General features: G+C 45.2%; 1 protein-coding gene across 3 annotated transcripts in view; it reads right to left on the reverse strand.

Annotated features, from left to right (window-relative positions):
• PTDSS2 (phosphatidylserine synthase 2) overlaps positions 1-12,771 on the reverse strand; it is a 29,682-nt gene that overhangs the window by 15,980 nt on the left and 931 nt on the right. The window contains exons 1-3 of one of the 3 annotated variants that reach the window (XM_030273614.4): positions 12,243-12,380; positions 5,390-5,491; positions 837-919 (exon numbers count right to left, since the gene is read on the reverse strand). In XM_030273614.4, coding sequence (XP_030129474.1) covers positions 837-919; positions 5,390-5,491; positions 12,243-12,253 — 196 coding nt within the window. In that variant the 5' untranslated portion in view covers positions 12,254-12,380. Of the gene's footprint in view, positions 1-836; positions 920-5,389; positions 5,492-6,876; positions 7,103-12,242; positions 12,381-12,771 lie in introns of those variants that run through there. The other 2 variants (XM_072929573.1, XM_030273613.4) reach the window with 2 other exon arrangements.

Consider the following 12,771-nt stretch of genomic DNA (forward strand, 5'->3'; position numbering starts at 1 on the left):
GTGTCCTCAAAAGGAGCAACTGATTTTACAGAAGGAACCACAATTAACTGGAACAGAAGGAAGCACCAAAACCTGCTATTTAATAAGAAAGGCAAATTTAATAAAGCCCCAGGTTTGCAGAGGTGTGCTGAGGGCACTGCTCTGGAACCACGCCTACTCTGGCTGAGGGTTGTGGGGTGGCTGCTGGGTTAAATTTCTGGCATAAACCCCAGCTTTATTTGGCTGTAGGAGAGCCCAGTGCTTTCAGGAATATTATTTAAGCCTATATGAACTCCCTTAATTCTTCCTCTTTCAACAGTTCACATCTAAAAATAGGCAAAAGATCAAAGCCATTTAAATATTTTCATGTTTCACCTGCTATTTCATTACCTGGAAGAGGTTTGTGTTGTGCTTTCAAATGCTTTGAAGACTTCCAGTCTTATAAAAAACCTTTAAAATCATAACCAAGAGCCTATAATCTCCTGTGGAAAATGGACATGGAGCTAAGGAAGTGCTCCTGTACTGGATACAAGGTCACAAGTGCAGTCTCAGCACAGAAAGGAAAAAAAAAGGAGGATAAACGGGGGAAGTTCAGGTTTAAGAACCTGGCAGTTCTCACAGAGCTTTTTAGCAACAACAGGAAGCCAAACCAGGGAGATCCAAACAGATCTCCAGGCTCCATGGAAGCCCAGCAGGGTGGTTATGGAGGAGCCTCCACAGTCAGTGTGCAGTGCTGAAGAACCCATGATTACTGAAATTACAACTTACCTGCTCTCCAGGCAACACAAACATTTACCTCCCTCACAGACCAGGCAGCTCCTCAGGAAGATTTGAGTGAGCCCAGCAAGGTGAATTACCTGGGTGAGGTCTTGAGAATGGTCCATCTTTAGCTTGTGTCACCCCGAAACACAAGAAAACCAAAATACTGGCGACGATTCCTCTGCAAGGAAAAACAGAACACTCTGGTTTATTGCCTCATCCTCCTCCCGAGACTGCAAATTATGTTCTCTGATCTCAGAAATGTCTGGAACTGGTTCTTTAACTGCTGAATGTGTCCCTCTTAAATGCATCCAGACAGCATCCAGAAAAAACAGCCAAAAAAAGGCTGAGGATCACAGCAAGTCAAACACTTCCCTGTGTCTGGGAGCAGCTTTTATTCCCACTGGCTCACAAACACACACAGGATTTAGCAATGAGGCAGCTCTCACTGCTCCACTACATTTCCATGGAATTTAAAAAAGAGCTGTCAGACTTGTCACCACTCCAAAACAGCTTCTTAACCTATTAAAGACAAGCAGGAGCTTTCCAGACCACCCCAGCACTGCTGCTATTTCAAGAGCTGGAACCATAACACAGAGTCTAAGGAACATAACAGAGGTTTTAAATAAAAATAAATTACCAGACCAGAAGCCCAAATATACCAAAGACCTACGACCCTGGGCATGTTCCTTTAGTTGTAATGGATTAAATGGCATAAATCAATCCAAAAGTGCTCTTTTTACTGCACCTCAACTCCCACTGGATCCTGCTTGCTGCCTCATATCACCTGCTTAAGAGCTGGCTGAAAGGATGGACAACTGGGAAAGAGCTCATTCCCTGTTTGCAGAAAATGATGCAACCCCTGACGGCAAATAAAATGGCTCAGTCTGCAGAAGTCACACAAAATACCCAGCAATTTTGTTGCCAAAGAGAAAATTTCGTTGTCAGAAGCAACAGGAGACTGTGCTTTAAACATGTCAAAAAACCTTTCAAAATAGAAGACTAAAGGATTTACAGAAACTATTTTGTAACATTCACCTCTGAGCATAAATGTTTGTGCTTCCTGAAAATAAAAATGGGGTTTAGTTAACAGATGTAACTCAGTAATTTTGCTTGCTTTAAACACTGGGAAGCACACCAGAATTAGGTGCTGAATGGATCTGTGAATAGACAGTTCCATGGGAATTTCCAAAGATCTGGAGGGCAAAACCCTTTCAGCTGACCTCCAATAATGAGAATATTCTGCATTTTGAGTCCCTGGCTGCATCTGGAAGCTTCAGTCCCATGTGGTGTGACAACTCCACCCCAGCTCAGCCATGAACTGAGGGGTCCAAACCACTGCTCTGGGCTTGGGAGGGCTGTCTTCCCAAAGGTGGAATTCAAATCCTGCATCCAAATCACCACAGGAGCTTAGCTGTGCTCCTTCCTCGAAAACCCACTCTTGCCATTATTACTTTTTTCTCCTCGGTGATAACTAACTTTTATCTCTTATCCTCATTAATCCACCTCCTTAGGAAGCTTCCAATGCCTAAGCTGCAGCCTGGCCTGAGGCAGGAATGCTCCAACACCTGAGAGAGGCTCTCCTCTCCTCACCTGGCTGGACACAGCCAATGGATTTTCCTGAGCAGCAAATCAGGAAGGCACAAAATAGCATAGTGTGCCCTCAAAAATCATTTTAGCACTTAACCAAATTTTAAAAATTAAAAAAAAAAAAAAAAAAAAAAAAAAAGGAGAGGCTGGCAGCAGCTCCATCAGCACAAACAAACTCTTGTTTGTGCTGAGAGTCGATTCAGACTCACAGGACAATGAGGAGCTGTGTATGGCCCTCTGTCCTGGGATTCAAGAAGCCAGCTCCCACTCCCTGTCCCTTCCCGGGCTGGATCCATGCTGGCACAGCTGGTACAACCCCCTCGGGGCACCACAAGCCCTGGAAGAGGGCTCTGGCCTCCTGTTACCTCCATTTCCCTGCCACAGCAGCAGCAGATCAGTATGCAAACCCACAATATCCCTGGATGTGTCCCCATGGAAAGCAGAGATTGCCAAGAGCTGTGTAAAAAAGCATCTCAGGAGAGACATTTCCAGCTAGAAATTCAACGTACTACCCTGAATTACACCAGTGTTTTTAAATCTGAATGTGTTTTTATAGAAAAAAAATAACTTCCCCACCCTCCCCCCCCACCCCCCAAGACACGCTGCTCAGCATTCAAAATATTTGGGAGCTGTGGATTTCTCCCATGGTATGCAGAGGAGGTGCTCAGTGTTTATTGGGCTACATTCAGAGCTGGAGCTCAGTGCAGGCTGAACAGAGGAGAATGTCACAGCTGTCAGGATGAGCTATCCCATGGCTGGAAGGAATAAAGCTCTCATGGATCAGACAAGTTCACTGCACAATCTCTCCTTGCCTAACAAAGAAAATGCTCCAGTGTTCTTACATCAGGGGCAGTGGGACCACGTGTGTGATCCCAATGAATTCTTACTACATTTACATTCCAGCAACCTTATCTTAAAAAAACCCCAAACAATCCTTTAATTGTTTCATTGCCCTGCCCTATTGCAGGGCAGAAGAAGTCCTCTAACAGATGCAAACACCAGCCTCAGCCACAGAGACCACACCCCGTGAGCTCAGAGGTTCCTGCTCTCACCTGAGTCTTGTCCATAACTCCTCCTGTGAGTGATTCCACAAATCCACCTCTCACCCTGCTCCTGCCAGGGACTGGATAGAGCATGTTATAAGGTGACATAATCCTGATTTTATAGGGGGGAAGGTGGGACCATCCCATGACTCCAGTCCAGGAAACACAGAGCCAGAAAATTTGGGAAGTTCACCTCAATTTACCACTGAGCACCTACTGCAGCTCACAAGGACACCTCAGTCAGGGCATGGAAACAAAGGAGGCTGGAGCCTTTGGAAGTGTCTAGTTAGGCTTTGCACCTACCCCAGACACTGCTCCACTGTCAGTGTGCAGGAGGTGGAAATAAAACCCCATGACAGCTCCAGACTCTGCTCCCTGGTGACAAAACCTCTCCTGGTCATTAGGCACCAAGTGTTCCCAAGGAATACCAGCACACAGGGACAGCCTCATGCTGGGTGGGGCTTGGAACCGCAGGACAACACTGCTCCACACCAGGACTGACAAAGATCTTGGGGCAGGATAAGCGATTTAAAATTATGGATGCAGAAATACAAAATCTGTGATAATCTGGGCTATAGATACACTGATGCACATTGTGCCCATCTTACACTGCTCTTGACAAAATGCCTCCTTTTGTTCAGAAATACATGAAACCTGGAATATTTGGAAGATCATGTCCAAGCCTCAGGATGCTGCTTTTCAAGGATTTTTGTGCCAAGACCTTGCAGAGCTGCAGGAGTGAGCAAAGCCCATTTGCTGTCCCTTCCCTGGCATGATGCTGTAAATTGATTTTAACAACTGCATACTGGATAAGCACACAAAACTCTTGTTTCCTCAGAGAAAGATCCACCTGCTGACTAATCTCCCCTGGGTTTGTTTTGATTAAGGCAGCCGAGGCTCTAAGCTCAATAATAAGATATTCCACTGAGTCACCTTAGCTCTGTATTACTCGCTAAGGATCCATCATCACTTCTCTTTCAGCTTTTCCCCTTCCCAATTCTGACTCCACAGCAGTGCCAGGCCACAGCACCCTTCCAGCCTGGCCTCCCTCATTATGACTGGGAATAAAAGGCATTTGTTCACACAGCAGCCTTCCAGAACCTTTCCCAGCTCCAGACACCTTCCAGCTTGTCCCATGTCACCCCCACATGTGAAATCCCAGCTCTCAGTGGGGCACATTACCCCCTGACATCGTGTAACTGCCAGAACAACAGCCAAAATTATCTCAGGAAATACCCCAATTCCTGTATCTCCAAGACAATGGCTGCTATATCCTGAGTCACTTCAGAAATATACAAAAAGAGGGGAAAAAAACCCCTTCAACAGCAAGGGGAAAAATGTCATTATACTGAAGAAACCAGACTGGTAGAAAACGATTATTTTCCTCAGTCTAGCAATGATGCTTTGCAGCATATCTTTAAAACACCACATTCCTACCTCCTTTTTCTTCCCTGTTGTATTTTAAAAAGGGAAGAAAATCAACCACATTGGATCAGTCTAAATTACAGTAGGAATCGACCACAAATGTAAGATTCATTCTTATTTCCCCAGAGCTTCCCCCTGGGCTACATGTTCTCACAGCAATTTTCAACAACAAACAAGGATTTGTATTGAAATCTTGAACAGAATTTGACAAAAAGCATTTGAGCCAGAAAAATTTAGTCACAGCTCACCGCATTTTAAAATTATGGCTATTTTAAGGAAAGGTTATTTTTAAGAAAAGGCTATTTTAAGAAAAAGCAGCAGAACCCTTGCCAAAGAAACCCAGCCAGGAGGCTTTAGCATGCTTTTTGTATTTTGCTTTAAATCACATCACAGAGCAGCCACAGGCCTGACAGTGACACTAAACTGATCAGAAATTGAATTCAATGATCAGCATCAGAGAAGCTTACAGACCAATGACTGGTTTTGTAACTTCCTAAGGGAACAGGAACTTCCACAAGGGAGTGCAGGGGGTCACTGGAGGTCCCTTTTCCAAAACACACCTGGGAATATTCAGATAATCCTCAGATATTCACCTCTTTGTGTTGTAGGCTGTGTCCTGGGGAGTCTCTTCCAGCAGGGTTACGTAGCCCAGTGCACACGTGAGGATGAACAGGACTGTCAGGGTATGAGCTCTCCTGAAATTCAGAACAGAGAAAACTGACATTAAGAAGCAGGAAAACACACATCTCACCCTGCCAGTGCAGCCTCAGGAGGCCAAAACCACGGCCAGCAGTCAGAAATATTGAGGTTTTCTGTATTGCAGAGCACAGAGAGCAGAACTTACAGTGGCACTGCATGTGATCAGCAGCAGCTTGGAAAAAAACAGCACCCAGTGCAAACTCCCGGATCTAAACAGCTCCAGGTGTCTCCCCAGGTTTGGCAGGGCCACACCTGACAGTGCTGCTCTATTTCACAGCCTACTAATCAAAATTGCAGCTGAGGGAACAGGCCCTTGAGAGCAACCAAAGGGAATTCACTCCAGACATGGGAATTACACAAGAAAAACTAGTCATTAAAATTTAAAAAAAAAAAAAAATCTCTGAAGGACAACAGTTGCTGCTGCAAGAACTCTGATGCCACCTCAAGATGTCGGATTTCCAGGGATATTCCTACAGTTTCAGTGCACTTAGCACAAGGGGTTTCTGTGGGAACAGCTACGTCAGCGAAGCTGGGTGGCTGTTCCATAGCAGTAAAACATCCTCATCCGTGGGAGCCCAGAGGTTTATATGGATTTTGGTGAAATTCTTCTGGCACAGGTTGCCCAGAGAAGCTGTGGCTGCCCCATCCCTGGAAGTGTCCAAGACCAGGTTGGACTGGGCTTGGAGAAACCTGAGTCAGTGGAAGGTGTCCCTGCCCTTGGGACGGGATGAACTTTAAGGTCCTTTCCAGTCCAAACCATTCCAGGATTCTGTGGTTCTATAGAAGGAGAGCACACCCAGCCAAGGTGACACCCACACCCTACACCCACTGATCACCACACAGAGAATATTCTTACAATGTCTACATCTCTTCTTACTTCAAGTTGAAGACTTCTTTCCTAATGAAAAGTTACTTACTGTTTTCATTGGAAAACTCCTCTGGCCCCAGATGGGAAGCATGGGAACTCAAATAAGGTCAAAGGACACGCCATGAGTTTTGGTTTAGAGGACAACATTCCTTAACACAGACTAATAAAAAAACCCATGTATAAAGAGGAAGCTTAAGGGAAGAGAAAACTTGTAAAATAAGTGTATGTATGTGGCATATTTGGCTCTATTTCCATTTTCTTTATATATTCCTTTGTAACAGCAGCTCACATCCCATCTCCAAGTCATTCCAAGGTTTGTATATTCAGGTAGGGTGGTGCACAATAAACCTTGGAATTTCCAAACCATCCACTGATTTCCCTTTAAACAACCCCCCAGTAACCCACCTAAAGCTGCTCTGAAAGCCCAAGAAAGGGTGCTAGTGAACAAAAATTCCATCCTACTGAAAACCCCACATTCTCCACAGCATCTCTGCAATCCCACACACCCAATACCTCATAAGCAGACACAATCCTCTTCTGCCCCTGCCAGAACAGAGTTTGGCATTGAAGGCTCTCCTTCCTCGTGGTCCCAAGGACACGGACCACCAGCTCCAGCAGGAAAACACAAGAACCCACAAGTACTTCCAGAATCAGCAAGGAATCAGCGTGCCAAAATCCAGGGAAAAGCTTGGGAGCCACAAGCTCCTGCTCGGCAGCTGCATCTTCCGAGGTGCCAGGACAGGTGATTCAGCCATCAAAGCTCACGTGGGGCCTGCCCTGGATCCTGCAGGAGCTGGAGAACTAAACCCAGCCTCTCCCAGGAGGCAGGAAAGCAGCAGGGAACAGCTCAAATCACACCTCGCTCCTGCTCGCTGCATTTACATGTGGATGTAATGAATGGATTCTACAGCCAAAACCAGAAAGGTTGCATGAACTCCAGGCTATTTTAATATCTCAGGCCTTCTTTTGTTGTTTGGTTTTGAAATTTATCATTGTATTGCTATATTGTTACATAGTTATACATATTGTTGTAGAGTTATGGATATTATGTATGATATATAATTGTTACATTGTTGTTGCTGTATTTTTGAAGAAGCTACAAAAACAAATCTAGGAATCCCACCTTGCTTTTTCACCACTTGAAGACCCTCACCAAGTCAGCTGCTTTTTCAATGCACTGAGATCCCATAAATTGCCAAAAAATCAGTTATTACACATCCTCCCTTGGACAAACACCTCGAGAACCCCTCTACCAGCACAAGGGTGATTGAGTTGTGTTCCTCCCTGTGAGGATCTTGTAGGACAGTGAAGAGTCGGTGTTGGGGAGCCCCATGCATCCCATTTCCCATTTATTTTTGGTGCCACAGCCGCCAGCCTGAAATCCAAGTAGCTGCCCTGTTTAAGGAGAAACAAGAGGCTGCTCTCATCACTTCCCCTGTAGCACAGCTTTCATCTCCAGATGCTGCCAGATTCCCTCCTAGCATGGTTTTCAAGGTAAAGGTGCTTCCAGCACAGCATGAATTCCAGGAGCTGGGATGAAAAATTCTGGAGATGGGCTTGACTTCTGGAAAGAGCAAGTTGGCAGCCCTGCCAGAGAGCTGTGAGCAGTGACAAAGCAATGAGAGGGAGCATAGCATCACACAAATCCACTTCAGAGAGGAAAACAAGCCAGGAAATGTGGATGCACACCATGTCTTCTCACAGCTCAGGAGTTTAAAAATAAAATAAAATTCCACAAAAAGGAACAATTCTCCTTAAGGAAGGGCTCATCTGAGAGATCAGGATGAATTTAATGGCACAAGGGGATTGTTTTCATCTCCACACACACTTTAAAATAACACACCAGGGGAAGGCAAGCTAAGAACACCCCAGCAAGGTAAGCAAGGCAAGAATTACATGGAAAGGCTTATGTTCTCCTGGCCTGGAGCCTGGGAGGCTGGAAAGAGCTAAGCTGGAATCTTCCCCTTAGAATTATACACAGGAGCTTGAGCAACATGCCCGAAGCAAAGGGGGTACAAACTGCAGCCAGATCTGGGAGGTTTAACATCAAAAACTCTGCAAAGCAGCACCTGACATACCTGAGAACAAAAAAATCTAAGGCCAGGGAGAGAACTCACAACAAATCCCAAGCTGTTAAAAAGCTGGAATATTAAGTGGCTTATTTTTTGCCTTTCTGCACCACACATTTGGCTCTTTCCCCACTCAAGCCCTGGGAGATTGAAATGAAATAAATCAGGTTTGTTTTCACGCAAGCCCTTGCCCTGCTAATTCAAACACCAAGTGAGAGCAAGTGAAGCTCTCCCGCATTGCAGATCACAAAGAAGTGGGTTTTTTCCTAGCTAACAGGATTAAGTTTGAACCCAACTTCTCTTTTTCATGCAAGGTCATTCTCTTGTCACAATTGAGACACTGCAAGTCTGTCAAGGAAATGACAAGTGCTTTTATTTTCCAGCTGAGGTCTATGACAGAAATGATGTAAGGAAATTGTTTAAACATGTCATTTTTTGGGAGATTCTGGCAGATCCTTGGGTGAAAAGGAAAGAGTAACACCCAGGAGCAGGCAGCCCATGGCCTCATTCAATCTCCCACAAATTAAACTCAGTTTAAGCACGGACCGCACCCTTGTTGTCCATGGTTTGTTTGTCACCAGTGATGCAACAACTCCATTAAGCACAATAACAATCACTAGAACACAATGCAAAGAATTTATTTATTAATATTTTGGTCAGTACTCTTAAGTGGAACAAAATTCCAAGGGAGAGCCAGTCCAGTTTGCCCCTTGGGTTAAAAAAGTTGCATTAATTGTAGCTGCTGGTGAAAGGATTTGTCAGCAAACCAAATTAGTCCCATCAGTGACTTTTTTATTATTTAATTCTTTATTCCAAAAAATTCATTAAAAATGGAAAAGTCATTAAACCGTTCCTGAAAGAGATTTTTAAATGGATGTCAAAGCTCTGTACCCTCCATAAACCAACACATCATCTGGAAATGCTAAGAAAATATGGTAAATAGTACAACAAACCCCTTCCTCCAAAAGCAGCAGGGGGCTGTGTGAAGAATAGGACACAAGAAAATGCAACAAAAATTAATACTAATTTAAAACCAACCACATTTGAAATAAAAATTGTAACTAACAGGCAATCTGTTGGGGATAGACAGACTGTTTGGAAAACTTCAAGTCAAACCAAACCATACAAATATGCTTTGGTTTTAAGCTCTAAGTTATGTTTTAAAATCTGTTTAAACTCTCAGAGTCAATAAAAAACAGTCCCTATTCTTAGAGCAGTCGCACATCTTCGGCACATCCCTGAAGTCACCCGACGCCGATTAAATTTCTGTACAGACTTGTGACACTCCAAAATAGCAACGTGCCTTTTCCTCGCCATCTCCTCAAAGAAGCCCAGGAGCACAGACCTCCAGGGACTCAGAACCACAGGTCAACAGCAAAACTTTGGCAAATCTGGGGTTTTCCTTCCCATCAGGAGGAAAGACCGAGTTTCCAAAGTTCCTGAAGTGTCCATCAGTTCCACAGAGCTTGCAAGTTCCACAAATGCCTTATTTTGATAATTAAATATAGAGACCTGATATCCAGGCAGGGCATTGAACTCTGACAGGCCCTCTCCACAAAGATATTCCTTCTGCATTTCAAGCTTACTTGGCAGAACTATGCAGCCCCTTCCTTTGAGGGAAGGGCAATGCCATTCCCACAGCGCAATTCCCAAGGCACAGGCCCTCTCATCCATGACCAGCTGGCAAATGTGGCTTAGTGGGATTGCACAAGGCCTGGATGTCCTTGCTCCCTGCTCAGGGCATTCCCACAGGCTGGAAAAGCATGGCAGAGTGACCCAGGACTCTGGAGCAACGTTCCTTTTCTCCAACATGGTGAATCCTGAGCGGGCAGCGTGGCTCAGCATGGCACCATTAAGGCAGGGAAAAATCCCACGTTCAGCTCCCAGCAAACTCCAGGAACGCTGCCTTGGAAGTGCCACAGCCATCCCTCAGGAGAGGGCACAGAGAGCAGCTCTGGCCAGCCTGTGGATATTCCATCTCCCTGATCTCTCTTCTGCATAAATCCCCACCTCTTCCTGCAGACTGCCCTTAGCAAATCTCAAGTATTTCAGAGGTAAGAGCAATCTCCACAAGGAACGGGTAAGGAATGTTTTGGGTTGAGTAGCAATCCTTTCTTTCCAACACCAGCTGGTTTGCCCACACACATCCTCATTTCCCAGGCCATCTGGGAAGAGTCACAACACTGAACACACAGAGAAGAACATGCCAGTAGGGACTGCCTCTTCCTTAGCTGCAAATTCCACGCCTTTTGCACAAAAAGGTGGAAATAATTCCTACAAACACTGCTATTAGCCTATAGAGTCACTGCCATTCCCTCTTTTTTAGTTCTTTTCTTATTAATTTTAATGTCCTGAGCTCCACAGATCTCTTCTGCCACACCACGACTTCGGGAATTAATATCACATCCACATGCTGGCAGCGTGAGAGATAAAACACGCTAATAATCAAAAGGTGACAGTAAAGCTAATGAAATCCAAATTAAAGTAAGGCTTTGAAAAACCAATTAAGCCACTGAGTCACAATGTGGTGGCAAGAGTGCATCTGGCACCTCCCAACACCCTCAAATCAAGACTGGATGGATGTTTTCCTGGACAATCTAATTTGGTTAAAGACAAGCTATGAAATACCTGCAGAAATTTTAGGAGGAGATCATACACAATATCCAACTAAAAGACCCCAGAACAAGCAGGGCTTTGTGTGAAAGCTCCTGCTGAGAGCACACAGACAAGAAAAAGGTGCTGGAAACAACAGGGAACATGTTCCAGTGGCTTGCCAGGACAGCTTGGCATTCCCAGCTCTCCGCTAGGAAATTAGTTCAGGGATAAATGATACAGAAACCACAGATCTGCCTCAGAAAGTTTCCTCCTGTTCCCTTCCCTTGGCATTTCCTAACGGCAAAGGGAGCTGCCAGGTTACGCTGACTGAGCAGGTTCCCACAAGGGAGTATTTTCCAGTTCCAAGTCATTTATATGGAATAAGACCAGAGATATTAGCACACAAGTGGTTTTCCAAATTTCCAAACAGATTTTAAAGAGGAGGAAGCCAGCTAGGAAGCTCCACCTTTCCCAAGGACCACATTTATAGCAGGAAAATCACCTCTGCAAATTAAACTACTCCTAGAATGATTTGTGTGTCCACAGATCCCAAATCCTCTCATTTTCCCAAAAGGAGCAAGCAAGAAGAGTAACCTTATCCCTAATTCCTGAACTCCAAAGAGAAGGTGCATTCTGTGTTTTTCCAAAATCATAGGGCAGCCACTCTTAAAAATTTCCCTTTCCTGTGGCCACCTCCACAGCGTGAGAGAAGTCCCAAGGGTCACAGGAAGAAAATCATTCCTCTGGATAATCTTTATTCTTGGACACAGTAGGAACTGAGTCATTGCCAAAGGATACTCTAACACATACAGGGCAAAAGTAACACGAGGAAAAACACTGGGACTTTTCCAGATGGTTAAACTCCTGGTTGCCAGTACAAGCTACTACAGAAAAGAAAATTAGAAAAAAAAAAAAAAAAAAGAAAAAGAAAGCTAGGGAAGTTAAGAAACACACTTGTCCACGATGCCCTCCTGGAAGGGACCACTTGACACAGTGAAACTCCTGAGAGAAAAACGCACATCCAGATTTCCAAAGGAACAATCCACATGGCCACACTAACTGCACTTCAGCATTTATTCTGGGGTGACAGCCAGGTCACCGCCACCAAAAGCTGAAACGAGGCAAGATTCTACAGCAAAAACAGGTGTTTTAAGGCCTCACAAAACAGCTGGCAAGAGCCACCTTAGCGAGGGAGTAAGGAAAGGACAGCTTTACCCATTTTCCATTTAAAACCGGGATCCCGCGATTAGCTCAGCCTGCACGTGGTGTGCCCGCCAGGAAAGGTCCTTTTGTCCCCGAGACCACAGCGTCCCTCGGCTACACCCGCACTGTGCCAGGGATCCAGCAGCATCCCAGTGTTCCTCCGCAGCTTGCACTGGCAGGAATGTCACCTCCTTCATCGGGATCAACACCCTCGGCTCCGCTGCTGCCCAGATTGGCAGGGTGAGAGCCAAGTGCCCTCCCCTCACACTCCTCCATGCCAGGCTCCAGCCAAATCCCATCGCCCTCGGCTCGGATTCCAAACGCGAGTCTTCAGTGTCGGCTTGGTTTTCTTCATGGAAAGGGACGTATGTTTAACCCATGGAAAAACACCTCTGCCTACACACATGCCTGCTGCTGAGGGGATTTATGGAACACTTTTCCAGGTGCGAACACACCTCTTCCTGCAAGGACTGGATTTAAGAAAAAGCTGATTTTCTCCGCTGGCCCAACACCAGCAGACATGGGTTCCTGCCCCGTTTTA

Source organism: Taeniopygia guttata, chromosome 5 (assembly GCF_048771995.1).
Source record: "Taeniopygia guttata chromosome 5, bTaeGut7.mat, whole genome shotgun sequence".
NCBI lineage: Eukaryota > Metazoa > Chordata > Aves > Passeriformes > Estrildidae > Taeniopygia > Taeniopygia guttata.